Raw genomic sequence first — 17,510 nt, forward strand, 5'->3', positions numbered from 1 at the left:
TTATCCATCTATTTTTCTTTTGCTTGCTTTGAAGAATTAAATTGGCATGCTAAGTATTATAAGTTCGGGGCGGGTTTAAACTAAGTTGGCATGGGGATATGAAATGATGATAGTGCTGAGGATAGGGCAGTTGATATACAATTAGATGCAGTGTGTAGAGAGACTGAGGAAAAACAAGTACTTGATAGAGTAAAATTGCAATCAGTGGGATGAATTGTAACATGGGGGCAAAAATTGAAAAGGGCGATGATACAGGACCGAAGATATAATAGTATATTTGATTGCATGGATTATACAGAATATGATCTTGTAGCGCAGTTAGAGATCGGGGTATGGCATTGTGGGCATTACTGAATTGTAATTGAAAGATCATAATTGGGAATTCAAGGATACACCTTGTATCGAAGGGACAGACAGGTTGGCAGAGGGGGTGAGATGGCTCTGTTGGGAAGAAAAATTAAATCAAAAGCTTAGAAAGAGGAAGGAAAGACAGAATCCTTGTGGGTAGAGTTAAGAAACTGCAATGGTTAAAAAAAATCCCGATGAGAAATACATACAGCCCCTAGTAGCCAGGATTTAGGCTGTAAATTTCAACGGGAAAAGAAAAGACATGTAGTAAAGTGGATACAATAGTCATGGGGGATTTCAATATGCGGGTAGACTGGGAAAATCAGATTGGTGCTGGATCCCGAGACGGGATTTGTAGAATGCCTATGAGATGACTTTTTAGAGCAGCTTGTGGTTGAACCCATTAGGCAAAAGGCAATTCTGGATTTGGGATTGCATAATAAACAGGAATTGATTATGGACCTTAAACTAAAGGAACCCCTAGGAGGAAGTGGTCATAATATATTAAAATTCATCCAGACAATTTGAGAGAGGAACTGAAGTCAGATGTATCAGTGTTATAGTGGGTAAAGGGAATGAGAAAGGAGGTGGTCAAAGTTGATTAGAAGGAAACATTAGCAGGGGTGACAACAGAAAAGCTAAGGCTGGAGTTTCTGCAGACAATTCAGAAGGTGCAGGATAGATACATGCCAAAAATAAAAAGGTATCCTAAAGTGACAATAAGGCAACTGTACTTACAAGGGAAGTCAAAGACAGCATAAAATCCCGTGAGGGTTTATGATATTGCAAAAATTAGTGGGAAGGTAGAGAATTGGGAAGCTTTTAAAAGCCAACAGAAGGCAACTAAAAAAAACCATAGAGAGAAAAGATGAAATATGAAGGTAAGTTAGCCAATAACATCAAAGAGGATATCAAAAGTATTTTCAGATATATAAAGTACAGAAGAGGCAAATGTGGATATCAAACTGAAAGAAAATGAAGCTGGAAAAACAGAGAGGTGGACAAACTTCTTAATTATTTTGTGTCAGTCTTCACTGTGGAAGGCACTAGCAGTATGCCAGAAGTTTAAGAGTATCAAGGGGCATAAGTCAGTGCATTTATTGTTACTATGGAGAAGGTACTTCAGAAACTGAAAGATAGATAAGCCACCTGGACAAGATGGACTCTACCCTTGGGTTCTGAAAGAGGTAGCTGAAGAAATTGTGGAAGTATTAGTAATGATCTTCCAAGAATCACTAGATTCTGGCATGGTTCTGGAGGACTGGAAAACTGCAAGTGTCACTCCACTCTTTAAGCAGGGAGGCAGAAGAAAATAATAGGCCAGTTCGCCTGATTTCAGTGGTTTCAGGGTACTTAGAAACACATGATAAAATAGGCCAGGGTCAGCATCGTTTCCTTAAGGGGGAAATCTTGCTTGACAAATCTGTTAGAATTCTTTAAGCAGGATAGACAAAAGAGAGTGAGTGGATGTTTTTTACTTGGATTTTCAGAAGGCCTTGACAAGGTACCACATATAAAGCTGCTTAACAAGGTAAGAACCTGTGGGGTATTATAGGAAAGATACCAGCATGGATGGAAGGTTAGCTGATGTACAGGAGGCAAAAATTAGTAGGAAGGTAGAGGCTTAGAAAACCTTTAAAAACCAGCAGAAGGTGACAAGTGGTGCTCTGGAGTGGTTATTGTGGGACTGCTTCTTTTCGTTTGTACACGATTTGGATGACAGAAGTGATGGCTTTGTAGCCAGGTTTGCAGATGACACAAATACAGGAGGGGAGACAGGTAGTGATGAGGAACCAGGGAGTCTGCAGAAGTACTGGCAGATTAGGAGAATGGATAAAGAAATGGCAGATGGAATACAGTATGCGGGGAAGTGTATGATTATACACATTGGTAGAAGGAATAAAGACGTAGTCTATTTTTGAAACGGAGAAATTCAGAAATCAGAGGTGCAAAGAAACTTGGGAGTCCTTATACAGGATTCCCGAAAGGTTAACTTGCAGGCTAAGTGGTAAGAAAGGCAAATACAATGTAAGCATTTGTTTTGAGAGGACTAGAATACAAGAGCAAGAATGCAATGCTCTAGTTTATAAGGGATTGGTCAGACCACACACTTGTGAGCAATTTTGGGCCCCTTATCTAAGAAAAGGTGCTGGCATTGGAGAGGGTCCAGAGGAGGTTCACAAAATGATCCTAGGAATGAAAGTGTTTGCATATGAGGTTTGATGGCCCTGGGACAATACTTGCTGGAATTTAGAATGAAAGGTGACCTCATTGAATCTTATTGAATATTGAAAGGTCTAGATAGAGTGAATGTGGACAGTATGTTTCCTATAGTGAGAGAGCCCAGGACCATGGGGCATGCTCTGCTCTAAAAGGCCTCTGAATAGAATGAAGTCCCTTTAGAACAGAGATTAAGAGGAATTTCTTTACTCAGAGGGTGCTGAATCTGTGGAATTCATTGCCACAGACGACCGTGGCAGCCAAGTCACCAGTCATTCATGATATGACAATGAAACCGAATTAGAGAAGTGCAAGCCTTCATCTCAGAGGGAAGTGTGACATGGCTTTTTGTGTAGTTGCAGATAATAGTTTTGTCGTAGAGGTTACGAGGAAGGTTGATGAAGGAAATACACTTGTCTACATGGACTTCAGTTAGGGCTTTGACCAAGTCCCACTGGGAGGCTGGTACAGGTGGTGAAGTCGCTTGGCATTCAGGATGAAGTAGTCATCTGGATTCATCATTGGCTTAGTGGGGTAAGACAGAGGGTGGTAGTAGATAACGGGCTCTCTGATTGGAGTTCTGTGACTAGTGGTGTGCTGCACAGATTGGTGCTGGGGCCATTGTTGTTTAATAGTATTAATGATTTAGATGATACAGTAAACTGGATCATCAAATTTGCAGATGATATTAAGAGTAGTGGTGTATTGGACAACAAAAGCGGCTATCAAAGCCATAAGTATGATCTGGACCAGTTGGAAAAACTGGGCTGAAATTTAATGCAGCCAAGTGTGAGGTGTTGCACTATGGCAGGACAAACCAGGGTAGACATTACACAGTGAAAGATACGGCACAAGAAGTGCAGAGTGCAGTAGAACAGAGGGATCTGAGAATACAGATTCTTATTCCTTTAAAGAGGTGCCACAGGCAAATAGGGTCATGAAGAAAGCTTTTGGGACATTGGTCTTCATGACTCCTGAGTACAGGAGTTGGGATGATATGCTGAAGTTGTACAAGAGGCCCAATTTGGAGTATTGTATGCAGTCCTGACCACCTATGTGCCCACAGGAAATACGCCAATAAGCTTGAAAGAATGCGAACAAAAGTTACAAGGAAGTTCCTGGGACTTCAGGACCCAAGCGACAGGTTAGGACATTATTCCCTGGAGCCTAGGAGAATGAGGGGAAATTTGATAAAGGTGTACAACATTTTAATGGTAAATGTAAGCAGGTTTTTTTCCAAAGGTTGGATGAGACTAGAACTAGATGTCATAATTTAAGGGTGAAAGGTGAAATACTTAAGGGGAACCAGAAGGGGAACACTTCACTCAGAGGATTATGAGAGTGTGGAAGGAGTTGCTAATGCAAGTGCTGGATGCAGGTTTATCGATGGGAAGGATATGAAGGCTGTAGTCTGAGTGCGAGTAGATTGGTAACAGGTCGGCTGGGAGTAGATGGGTCAAAAGGCCAGTCACTGTGCTCCACAACTATTATCATAAATTAACATCTAATGAGGAGCATTCATTAATATAGACAAGAATGATAAGCCAATCTGAAGGATTGAAGCTTTTTTCTCCATTAATATGTACCTTTTCTTGTAAGAAAAAATATTTGTATAAACTTCTATTGTACTACAGTAGTCAAGTTTCCCTTCAATAATTAGTCAAAACTGACCAAATTAGAGTTAGCGAGTTAAATGCTAAACTTATTCAGGGAGAATGAGTGCACAATAGGTCACTTACGAGAAAATCAGCAACAAGGTTTGAATTAAATTTTTCAGGATAGTCAGACATTGAAGTTGGTCATTTCAAAATATTGAAATTATTGATGAAATTTTGGAATATATCCTTTATCTATAGTCCATGGGGTAAACTGTAGCTGAACTCCTGGGCAACAGCCATAATGCGACAGGTTTAATATCAAATTTTGTTTTCTGAATGCTCACCAGACAAGAGAGGTTGAAAATACAAGTTAGAATCCAAATACATTGTTGGCTTCCCAAATAACTGTCTGAGTTAGTAGGACAAAGAGCGTGAAAGTAACAATTGGAAAGCAGAGTTTAAAGAGGCACCTTAGTTATCATGGACTTTACAGTTATTTGAAAACAACAAATCTCTGAACTTTTAAGTCATAAACCATAAACACAAATAATTGTTTTAAGGCTCAAAAACCTATGTGAAGTACTGCACAAAGAGCTTATCAATACATTTTAAGGCTTGGATGGCATTCGATAAGGATGAGAAATTAGTTACATACTAGTGAACTGTACAATTCTTCATTCAGCCCAAATTTGGGAGACTCTGAACTATCAAATAACTCAAAAATTTTCCTCAGTAATGCAATTACATGTATGTCTAGATTGTGTATTTAAGTCTTGAATTATTGCATGAACCCACAACTATCTAGTTCAGATGGGTCAGTGCTCCCAAGCTTAAATTAAGCATGTTAACATTTGCAAATTAAAAGAGAGACATAGGGACAAGAAAGGTGGTGCCGAGGAAGCATCCAGAAAACAGAGCACACAATGTGAGGAAAATTCAAGAAGAGACATCAAGCCAGACATAAAGGGGGGCGCAATTACACAATGTGAAATAGGAGGGCACAGAGACGTGCATACACATACATAGTGCATACACACGTGCATAGTTGAAGAAAAAAAGGTGTTAAAAAGATATAATCAAAATGGGAGGCAATAGGTAGTTAACTTTTGGGGACAGCAAGCCCAACAGCCATGTAAAGGAGTAGTAATGTGAATTAACCGAGAGATTGTATTGACTGAGCATTTGAGTTCAACAGCACCTTAGTGTTAATTTTACATATACAAGAAAGTCAGTCTAGCACTTTATCATCAATGCCACTTAAAGCACATTCTGTTTTAACAGAGAAACAAAGCCAAATTTCAGTTTTGGAGCCTTAAGGACAGAACATGGAGACGAGCTGAAGGCATATTTGTAGCAGACCCTTTTATTAATGAACAAGCAGCACAAATGAGAAAACAAAGCCAACAGAAAGCAGAGTTATCACTGACCTATTCCTATACTGGAATTGCCCTGAGTTTTATGTTGAGGGAGTTGTAAGCCTTGAGGTGTGTTGTTCCTGCTATCATCCAAACTTAAAGCAGAGTCCTTACGAGAAACTTTAGGTGCTGTATCATCACTAATTCCAGATTGCTTCTGTCTTCGCCGTTTTTTGCTCCACAATTCATGACAATCTTGCCAGTGTGGCAGGCTAGGAAGAAAAGTTGATATAATTAATTGTGTTTTAAGATGCACTTTCTGTATTCTGTAAGCAGCTCTACACCAATAACTATGACCATTACTCCTACTTTCGCTTTGAAAATGATCAAAAACTGTATTCATTAAAACAACACACACACAAGGCTGGTGGACCTCAGCAGGCCACACAGTACCTATAGAAAAAAGTACAGTCAACTTTTTGGGCGGAGACCCTTCGGCAGGACTGGAGAAAAACAAGATCAGAAGTAGACTTAAAAGGTGGGGGAAGGAAGAGAAAATCACAAGGTGATAGTGAACAGGAGGGGGAAGGATGAAGTATAGAGCTGTGAAATTGACTGATGAAAGAGATAAGGAGGAGTCTGTTAGGAGAGAACAGAAGGTTATGGAAGAAAGAAAAGGGGTGAAGAGCACCAGAGGAAGGTAATGGGCAGACAAGGAGATATGGTGAGAGAGGGAAAAGGTGATGGGGAATGGTAAAGGGATAGGGGGCCATTATCGGAAGTTTGAGAAATCGATGTCCATGCCATCAGGTTGGAGGCTACCCAGACGGAATACAAGGTGTTGTTCCTCCAACCTGAGCGTGGCCTCATCACGACAGTAGAGGCGGCCATGGTTTAATATTTTGGAATGAGAATGGGGAGTGGAATTAAAATGGATGGCCACTGGGAGATCCTGCTTCTTCTGACATATGGAGCTTAGGTGCTTTGTGAAACAGTCTCCCAATCTACATCAGGTCTCACTGATAAACAGGAGGCCACACAGGGAGCACAGGACATAGCATATGACCCCAACAGACTCTCAAGTAAAGTGTCAAAAAGGGAGGGAAATGTGTGCTTGGTGGTGGGATCCTGCTGGAGGTGGCTGAAGTTATGGAGAATTATGTGCTGGATGCAGCGGCTGGTGGGTTAGTAGGCGACAACAAGAGGAACCCTACCCCAAGGAGGGAGGCAGGAGGATGGTTTGAATGTGAAATGGAATAGATGCAGTTGAGGACAGCATTGATGGTGGAGGAAGGGAAGCCCCTTTCTTTGAAAAAGGAGGATATCTCCTTCGTTCTAGAATGAAAAGCCTCATTCTGAGAGCAGATGCGGCAGAGATGGAGGAATTGAGGAAAAGAAATGGCATTTTTACATTTAACAGGGTGAAAAAAGGTATAGTCCAGGTAGTTGTGAGAGTCCGTGGGCTTACAATAGACATCAGTAGATAAGCTGTCTCCAGCAATAAAGACAGTGTAGATCGAGAAATGGGAGGGAAGTATTGGAAATTGACCAGGTAAATTTGAGGGCAGGATGGAAATTGGAGGCAGGAAGCAGTACCAATGCAGTCATTGGTGTAGCACAGGAAAAGTGGGGAATGGATACCAATGTAGGCTTGGAACATAGACTGTTCCATGTAGCCAATAAGCAAGCAGGCACAGCTGAGACTCACGTGTGTGCCCATAGCTACACCTTTTGTTGGAAGGGAAAGGGAGGAATTAACCAAAGGAGAAATTACTAAGAGTGAGGACAAGTTCTGCTAGACAGAGGAGAGTGGTGGTGGAGTGGATCTGGTTGGGTCTGGTGTCCAGAAAGGAAAGGACAGCTTTGAGGCCTTCCGGGTGGAGGATGGAGGTGTATAGGGACTGGATATGAATAGTGGAAAATAGATGATGGGGGCCAGATAACTTGAAATCATTGAAAAGATCCAGAGTGTGTGAACTGTCACAGATGTAGAAAGGAAGGGACTGAACTAGGGAGGATAAGACGAAGTCTTACGAGTTCAATGGGGCAGGAACAAGCTAAAACTATTTGTCTACCTGGACAAACACGAGGAAATCTGCAGATGCTGGAAATTCAAGCAACACACACAAAATGCTGGTGGAATGTAGCAGGCCAGACAGCATCTATAAGGAGAAGCATTGTCGACGTTTCGGGTCCTGACTCGAAATGTCGACAGTGCTTCTCCTTATAGATGCTGCCTGGCCTGCTGTGTTGCACCAGCATTTTGTGCGTGCTGCTTATCTACCTGGACAAGCGGGTTTGTGGACCTTGGGTAGGAGTTAGAAATGGGAGACGACAGACAATAGGTGCAGGAGTAGGCCAATTGGCCCTTCAAGTCAGCACCGCCATTCAATGTGATCATGGCTCATCACCACCATCAGTAACCCGTTCTTGCCTTCTCCCCATATCCCTCGTCTCCGCTATTTTTAAGAGCTCTAACTCTTTCTTGAAAGTATTCAGAGAATTGGCTTGCACTGCCTTCTGAGGCAGAGCATTCCATAGATCCACAATCCTCTGGCTGAAAAAGTTTTTCCTCAACTGTTCTAAATGGCCTACCCTTTTTTCTTAAACTGTGGCCTCTGGTTCTGGACTCCCCCAACATCGGGAACGTGTTTCCTGCCTCTAGCATGTCCAATCCCTTAATAATCTTGTATGTTTCAAGTCCAGTCACTCTTATCTTTCAACATATGACAGTCCTGCCATCCCAGGAATCAACCTATGCTGCACTCCCTCAATAGCAAGAATGTCTTTCCTCAAATTTGGAGACGAAAACTCAACACAATACTCCAGGTGTGGTCTCACCAGGGCACTGCAAAACTGCAGAAGGACCTCTTTGCTCCTATACTCAACTCCCCTTGTTATGAAGGCCAACAGGCCATTGGCTTTCTTCACTGCCTGCATGTACCTGCATACTTACTTTCAGTGACTGATGAACAAGGACACCTAGATCTCATTGTACTTCCCCTTTTCCTAACTTGACACCATTCAGATAGTAATCTGCCTTCCTGTTCTTGCCACCAAAGTGGATAACCTCACAATTATCCACATTAAACTGCATCTGCCCACTCACCCAACCTGTCCAAATCACCCTGCATTCTCCCAACATCCTCCTCACATTTCACACTGTCACCCAGCTTTATGTCATCTGCAAATTTGCTAATGTCACTTTTAATCCCTTCATCTAAATCATATATGTATATTGTAAATAGCTGCGGTCCCAGCACCGAGCCTTGCGGTACCCCACTAGTCACTGCCTGCCATTCTGAAAAGGACCCGTTAATCCCTATTCTTTGTTTCCTGTCTGCCAACCAATTTTCTATCCATATCAGTACCCTACCCCCAATACCATGTGCTCTAATTTTGCCCACTAATCTCCTATGTGGGACCTTATCAAAGGCTTTCTGAAAGTCCAGGTACACTACATCCACTGGCTCTCCCTTGTCCATTTTCATAGTTATATCCTCAAAATATTCCAAAAGATAAGTCAAGCATGATTTCCCCTTCGTAAATCCAATGCTGACTCGGACCGATCCTGTTACCGCTATCCAAATGTGCTGTTATTTCATCTTTTATAATTGACTCTAGCATCTTCTGCAGCACTGATGTCAGGCTAACTTGTCTGTAATTCCTAGTTTTCTCTCTCCCTCCTTTCTTAAAAAGTGGGATAACATTAGCTATCCTCCAATCCTCACGAACTGATCCTGAATCTATAGAACATTGGAAAATGATTACCAATCTGTCCACGATTTCTAGAGCCACCTCTTTAAGTACCCTGGGATGCAGGCAATCAGGCTCTGGGGATTTATCAGCCTTCAGTCCCATCAGACTACCCAATACCATTTTCTGCCTAATGTGAATATCCTTCAGTTCCTCCGTTATCCTAGGTCCTCTGGCCTCTATTACATCTGGGAGGTGCGAGGTTTGGGAACTATGAGGTTGGTGGCAGTGGATGGGAGCTCCTCATAAGGTCAGTGATGGTGTGGGAGAAAATGGCCTGGTGCTCCTTACTGGGGTCCTGTTTGAGGGGTAAGTAAGAGGTGGTGTCAGAGTGGTCACTGAGCCTCAGCAAGGTAGAGGGCTACTTTGCTGCCAGACTACTACAGCACCCCCTTTAACTGTGGGTTTGACAACTACCTTAGTATTAGTGCAAAGGGAGTTTAGAGCACAGCACTCAGAGGGGGTGAGGTTTGTAATTGGAGGGAGGAGTGGTGAAGTTGAGACAGTTGATGTCCCGTCAGCAGTTATCAATGAAAAGGTCCAGAGCAGGCAGAAAACTGGGGCAGGGTGTCCAAGAAGAGGAGGAGGGTTGAAGATGGCAGAAGGGGTCATCGGTGCGGGGTGGAGATTCCTTAGGAGAGTCAAAGGAGTAGGCTCGAAGATGATGGCGGCAGAAGAAATGCTCAGCATCACGGAAGTCACAGTACTCACTGAGGTGTGGACGCAGGGGGACAAAGGTGAGACCCTTACTGAGAACAGAACATTCTGCCTCAGAGAGGTCAGAAGGAATAGTGAAGACCCAGCAGATGAGAGCTGGGATCAATGGGTGGGGAAGGGGGTTGGTAGTATTTGAGAGGGGAGGTTTGGGGTGTTCAGGGATGGTGGGATGAGATAAAGGTGGAGTCTCTGAGGGCCCAAGAGCTGGTGAGAGATGGGATTGCGGAGTGGTGGTGGGGAAAGGGGTGAAAGGGGTTCCAGCAACAGAGTGTGAAGACCCAGCCTGAAGGTCAAGGCTGGAGTCAGAGTTGGAGGTTGTGCAATGAGCACCTTGGAGATCTGAGGATGTTGGAACCCGCACTGATGGCGGTGGAGTCTGAGTTTTGAACCTCCTCTGAGTTGTTGGAGCTGTTGAGATCGGTAGCAAGGATGGCAGTCTGGAGACATCTGGGCCTGCCCGCATTTATTTATTTAGCAATACAGTGTGGAGTAGGCCCATCCGGCCTTTTGAGCTATGCTACCCCAACAACCCCACAGCCCTGATTAACCCCAACATAATTACAGGGCAATTTACAATGATCAATTAACCTGGTCTTTGGACTGTGGGAGGAAACCAGAACACCAGGGAAAACACACACGTTCCACAGGGAGGATGTACAGGGACTCCATACAAAACAGCACCAGAACTGAACTCCCAAAATACCCTGAGCTGTAATAGCTAAAGCTACACAACTGTGGCATCCAAATTAAAAAAAAATACATAATAAAAAAATAGACAAGAGTAAACCATACAATGCCTTTTCATTCTTACGTTCAGAATCAATGTGTTAAGTAGTGCTCTATTAAGATTCAAGATGGCAGCTTGATACCATCATGAGCATCATCACATTCCTGAAAACCATGAGTACCATTGCCACTCATGTGGCCCCTAGGGCGGTAAACTACTATAACAAATGAAGAGTCTCCTCACCCAACTCAGCCCCTTCATGTTTAATATCGGAAGAACTTTTGCTCTTACTCTCAAGGCAGCAGGGCCCATTGATGGACTTGGTGCAATCTCAGGCCCAGAATACAGAAGACTAACTCAGTCCTCCATATTTGTAGAAGGCGCTCTCATTTTTATTAAAGACCAGAAATGTGCAAGAAAAACTAGCATTCTGACAGGTGCTCAAAATTATTGATTTTAATGAATTGTTTTCCAGTCAGAACTGCAGATGAACTTTTTCTGGTCACTCAACTACTTCATGAATAATTTGCATATTAGTTCCTAGCCCCACTTTGGTTCTATAACACTACCTTTGCACAAATGAAATATAATAACTTTAGTTTTTAATTACCTTGAAGGAAGCCATTTCAGATTCCCATCATCTGTCCCTAAATAATGGAGTTATGAAGTTATCCCTCTCTTTCTCTAAACTCCAGCATCACACATAATGTTAATTATTTCACCTCAACGTTCCATAAGCAAACTGTCTTCCAGCTAATCCTTATAAACTCAAGTAGATTGAAAATATAAATTAAATGAGTAAAATTGGACACATTTATGGAAGAGTATTTCAGATAGACTGTTGGCAGTATTCAAATTGAATTCCACACTTTTGGACTTTCCTGGGCTCAGAAGTAATAAGGCCATAAGACCTAGGAGCAGAATTAAGCCATCTGGCTCATCGAGTCTGCTGCGCCATTCAATTATGCTGATCCTTTTTTCTATCACTTCATTTACATGTAGTCTATTGACTCTGTTTGTTACATCCTTGAAGCATTTTAGCAAAATTTTTGAACTTGATTAACCTTTCAGAAAGCCATGCTGATGTTATTTAATTGCATTAAACTTCTCTAAATCACGGGTTATTTCCTGATTTTAAACTGCAACATTTTGCCAACAGATATAAAATTAACAGACCTACATAGCCACCTGCTTGTATTCCTTCATTTTTCATTCATTATTGTGCCTATTCAGTCGGCTGGTGACTTCTCAGATTCAGCTGAAGTCTTTTCCAATCCTCCACCTTACTTCCCTGTACCAAATTAACTTTGCCCCATCCCCTACCTGCAGTAGCCAGTGTATCCAACAAATGGCACATCGCTGAAAAGAGTTAAGAAAATCATGGTGGTCACAGGGAGAACAGGCAAACTATCTCTAGACAACAGCAGATGTCAGATTTGAACTTTCACCACTAGAGCTGAGGCAGCAATACTATCTTTAATGCCACTCACGCGGCCTCGCAGGACAAACTGTACATTTTGTACAGCTTTAATGGTGTGACCTTCAGTTACTGCAATTTTAATTTTTGTCTGCTTCAGGCAGATGGGGCTCTTCAGCTGTGTTTGGCTGTTCATTTAGAAGGAAAACACTGATCTCAAATGTCAGCAGCCTTGCGGCTATACCCACTCATGGGGAAGGCTTTTGAAGTAAATCCAGAACTGTCGTCCGTAAGGCAGTTGTACATTGATTTCAATGCTGACTGGGAACTCATGTAATGCCACTGCTATTCCTTGGTTTCATCAGATGACTGGAGAGGGGTGCCTGCTTCATGGGCATCAGCTTGCTCACCATATTGTACTGCCCTGACTTATATATCGGCTACATAGATAGCTAGAATGCAATATCTATGGTCAACCCCAACAAACGGAGGCCTCACAATTTTTGTCTTCCAAAAAACTCTTGCAAGATGCTCAAAAGTAAATGGTGAACTCTTCAATTTAATGACACTGACAGACAGCATGAAGAGAGGAGGCTAGCCCGTGGAAAGTAAAATAAACTCTGCTAGAAACATTCAGCAGGCCAAGCAGAGTGTTCAATATTTCAGGTGCCAAACCTGTCATTAGACCTGCTGAGTGTTTCAAATCTCATGTTTATATTTCTGATGTGCAGTTGAAAATATTGTTTATTTGTACTGATTCATGCAATTAATCTTATCATAAATGAAGGACTCCAGTTATGATGGAAGACATGAGCAATCTATGTCCTGCCAAGTGCCTGCCAAGCAATAAAACAGTTTCCGAGTCTCCTCTACAAATAAAGATAATGGTTTGATCTTAGCATGGAGCTAAATCCACAGAGGAACTCACTACCAAGTCTTCACCCAAGAAAACAGACATCTGCAGCCCCTCAAGTAATTTGCTGCAGTACCACTAATGCTTTATTATTCTGGATTTGCTGCTTTTAGAGCAGTGTCACCTAACCTCTGGGAGCTACGTTTCAAATCACGTTGATGCAACTTTCCTGACCATCTAACTAAGACTATCCTGCTTATTGGAGGTTTACATTGTTACTTCATTAAAAACATCCATGATAATTTTTTCTGTAGAATAACTAGATTGAGTTGATTAGAACCCAGCAACTCCCACCCAGAACTGCAATCACTAGCTGAACATTAATTTTTCTCCCCCCCCCCCCAAATCTGGCATTTTGTGCAGAAGGTCCTAATGCAATCAAAAGTCCAGAGAATGACTTACTCAGGCGGAGGCATTTTTGTAGGATCCACCTCTCTCAGGAAGTCGGACTGAAGAGCCTGCTCTGCCGTGCAGCGCTTACTGGGATCCAAAGCTAACATGTGATCAAAGAGATCCAGAGCAGTTGCCGGAATACTGAAAGCATAAACAGAACATTGGAAATAAGCCCATCTTCATCTCTTTCAACATCTTCAGATAAATTCACAATTTTTACTGTACTTCCTTGAACTACATCTAAACGCAAGTTAAGCAGGTGCTACACCTTGCCTAAGGCTGACCTGTAGGATAGCGGACGACAAGACCACCTTACATCTCCTTTGGTAGTAACGTATCTGCATCCTGCCACCCAATAAACAATACAGTCACTCCAAAATAGATTCAAACTTTATGTGCAGCATATTTTAAGAAGATGGAGCAACAAAGAATAGGATATCAATGCAGTCATAGGCATGCATCCACACCGATTAAATCCAACATCTGAAGGCAGCTCTCTCACAATTAGAGGGGGTAGGCTTAAAATTATAGAAGTTAAGAAAATGACACAACAAGCAGCCTGATGAGAAGACCTTTGTAAAGGTAAGTACCAGAAATAATTGTAGTAAATTGTGTGTCAACAGTGAGCATATGTTAACAGAAAAAGTCTACAGCTTTGAGGCTAGTTGTAAGTCTAGCACTACAATAAATCTTAGATGATTTCTTCTTCAGATATCAGCAATGACAAATTAATTTCAGTTCAGCAATAAACTTATCAATATGATTCAAATACTGTATGCTAATCCTTCAGCCCAGGTATGTGTGGGAGGAGGTTTCTCAAAGTTATTTGACATAGGACAGGGCAAATGACAAGGGGACGCTCTGTCTCCTTTAATTTTTACTTATCTATTGAACTACTTGCACATTTAAGTAGAAAGTCTCCTCAGATCTCTTCTATTACCATAGGTACAACATCCCATTCAATATCACATTATGCGGACGACACATTAGTTTATATGGCAAATGTTGAACAAACTCTCTCCTATGTTTTAAAAACACTGGAGCAATTTGGATTTCTTTCAGGATACAAAGTTAATCTGTCAAAATCAGCAATGATGCTGATTAATGTAGATAAAAGTAAGCTGTCCCTCCCTCCCCAAATTAATGTTACAAATTAGGTCCTCTACTTGAGTATTAAAGTTAATACTTCCCTATTGTCTGTGGCTAAAACAAATTACTCTTTAATTTTGAAAAAAAAAGAGGAAGGTAATAATAGATGGAGACACCTGCCAGCATCAGTCCCACCCTGATATCGGTCATTAAAATGAACATCTTACCCTGCATTAATTTTATCAGCTCAATGATCCCACTTGTGCCTCCAGCAGGATATTAGCAAAAACTGGACTCCTTACTAGGATACACAAAATGCTGGTAGAACACAGCAGGCCAGGCAGCATCTATAAGGAGAAGCACTGTCGACGTTTCGGGCCGAGACTCTTCGTCAGGACAAAGGAAACATCAACAGTGCTTCTCCTTATAGATGCTGCCTGGCCTGCTGTGTTCTACCAGCATTTTGTGTGTGTTGTTTGAATGTCCAGCATCTGCAGATTTCCTCATGTTTACTCCTTACTACGATGCTATGTTTGGAACGGTAAATGACCCAATATAAAGTGGTCAGCTCTACAATTCAAAAAGTCGGATGGGGGATTGGCATGTCCAAATTTTAAATTATATCACTGGGCATTTGTATTACAAAGTCTTAGCTACTGGATGGAGAAGGATAAAGTTTCGTCATGGAAAAATATAGAACAAGAGCTAATAGCACCAACACGAGGAAATCTGCAAGTGCTGGAAATTCAAATAACACACAAAAAATGCTGATGGAACGCAGCAGGCCAGGCAGCATCTATAGGAAGAAGTACAGCCGACGTTTCGGGCCTAGACCCTTCATCAGGACTAACTGAATCTTTCAGTTAATCCTGACAAAGTGTCTCGGCCTGAAACGTCGACTGTACTTCTTCCTATAGGTGCTGCCTGGCCTGCTGCGTTCCACCAGCATTTTGTGTATGCTAATAGCACCAATAAGGTTGAAGGACTTTCCGTTTATAGGTATGTCTACCAAAAAATGTGATTTGTGTTACGGTTCAATTTTAACCCATATGCTACAAGTGTTTCGAGCAGCAGAAAAATTCCTAAAATTTAAAAGCGTATGGTGCAAATCATCTCCATTATGAAACAATAATCATTTTCTAATGGGGGGGGACCATTCACTAATAGAATTTGGGAGGATAAAGGTATTACTACTCTTCAAGATATTAATGGGGCAAGTACTATCAACAGCTTTCAAGAACTGGTATCTCGTTATAATATTGATAAACACTCTCTTTTCTTCTAGTTTAGAATAAGATCAGCTTGTACAGCCTTCGGGGTTCCCTGGTGGTCAGATTTAAAAGAGCATCCCATTTTAAGTTGGATACAGAGTGCTCCAAGACAGATAGTGTCATATATCTATGATAAATTAAACTATCAGAAATATATGCCCACATCAGGAATGAAAGACTGGGATAGGAACATATATGAATTGGCACAAGACTTAGATTGGGATGCGATTTGGGATAATGCTGCCAGTGCTTCAAAAAAAAACCCAAATCATTGGTATATACACTTGAAATTTTGTTATAGAGCATATCTAACACCAAGAATTTCAAGTACTCATTGGCTCGGAGCTTTTTGGACATTTCTTACCTGGAATTATCATCAGCAAGAGTAAATAATGCACGACCAAACACAATCTTAAAGTGGACAAATACGATATCTAACTTAAAAGATCTTCTGTTAAAATAGGAATGCTCTGTCTGTGTATGCATTACTATTCAGTTGTGGTGGAGGGGAAAGGGGTGGAGAGGGGGTGGGGATGAGGGTTGGGGGGTGGCTGGGTTAAACAGTCAAAATGTAATCGATAAACTGGTTGTATTGAATGTAATTTGTTCGTGTTGCAATAAAAATTAGTGATTACAAAAAGCAATGACAAATAAGGATTAAGGCATGAAGCTTCCAATGTTTTCCAACCATCTTCAGAAGTAACAGCTCGGTCTTTGAAGGTAGTCCTGTTGCATACTAGAGATAAGACCTAAAAATATTTTATCTCCTAGAAGGGGAAATATTTTCAAGTGATAATGTAATATATAGATAGGATTATGGAAGAGAAACAGGAGGGTGGGCTAATTTGGAATAAGTTACCAAGGCATTAAAGGGGCAATAAAATTGAGAAAGCAAGAGACAGAGGATTTTACTGATTACACTTCCTGCTACCTCAGGAAAGCAGCCAACATAGTAAAAGACCTCTTACGTGGGCCACTCTCCCTTCTTCCATCAGGCAGAAGATACAAAACCCCTAACATCAGGCCTAAGAACAATCTCTATCCTGCTGTCGTAACACTCATGAACAGACCTCTTGATCTCGATCTACCTCATCATAACCCTGGCATCTTATCCACCTAACTGCACTTTCTCAATAACTATAACACTATTCTGCAATTGTGTTTTTGTAGAACCTCAATATACCTATCTGTTCAAACAGCATGCAAAACAACTTCTCGCTCTCTCAGTAAATGTGACAATAATAAACCAATAACTGAGAAAGGTTTTGAGATATTTTGTGAGTTGAAAAGCAAAAATAGTTGTTGCTAAAAGTGAGATGTACTGATAGATTGCTACTCAACCACTTGACAGCTGAGGCTCTAGATAAACAGTTTGAAGTTCCATAATTAAAAGGGAAACAGATAGATGAGGGATGTCTAATGAAGAACTGTCACTTTAAGAGCGCAAGTATTTCTTAAAATCCTTCTTAAAATCAAATCTATAGCAGATACATTATTCAGCCTAATATCTATGAAAAGTCATTACCCTCAAGGGAAATAGGATATTTCTGTTAACAAATCTAGATTACTCAATTTTACCAATCCCCCTAGGTTTTCTTTGTTTTAAAGCAAACAACTACAACCTAGTTAATCGCCTATCATAACTAATTTGTCAGCCTTTGCAACATGCTCATTAATCCCTTCTGAACACTCTCTAGTGTCAACAT

General features: G+C 41.4%; 1 protein-coding gene across 2 annotated transcripts in view; it reads right to left on the reverse strand.

Moving 5' to 3' along the window:
* Nucleotides 1–17,510, reverse strand: part of cdk13 (cyclin dependent kinase 13) — a 148,543-nt gene that overhangs the window by 42,784 nt on the left and 88,249 nt on the right. Inside the window, exons 11-12 of one of the 2 annotated variants that reach the window (XM_059984480.1) lie at nt 13,454–13,585; nt 5,696–5,793 (exon numbers count right to left, since the gene is read on the reverse strand). In XM_059984480.1, coding sequence (XP_059840463.1) covers nt 5,696–5,793; nt 13,454–13,585 — 230 coding nt within the window. Of the gene's footprint in view, nt 1–5,593; nt 5,794–13,453; nt 13,586–17,510 lie in introns of both variants that reach the window. The other variant, XM_059984471.1, reaches the window with a different exon arrangement.

The sequence above is a fragment of the Hypanus sabinus genome, chromosome 1 (genome assembly GCF_030144855.1).
Source record: "Hypanus sabinus isolate sHypSab1 chromosome 1, sHypSab1.hap1, whole genome shotgun sequence".
In the NCBI taxonomy this organism is placed as follows: Eukaryota; Metazoa; Chordata; class Chondrichthyes; order Myliobatiformes; family Dasyatidae; genus Hypanus; species Hypanus sabinus.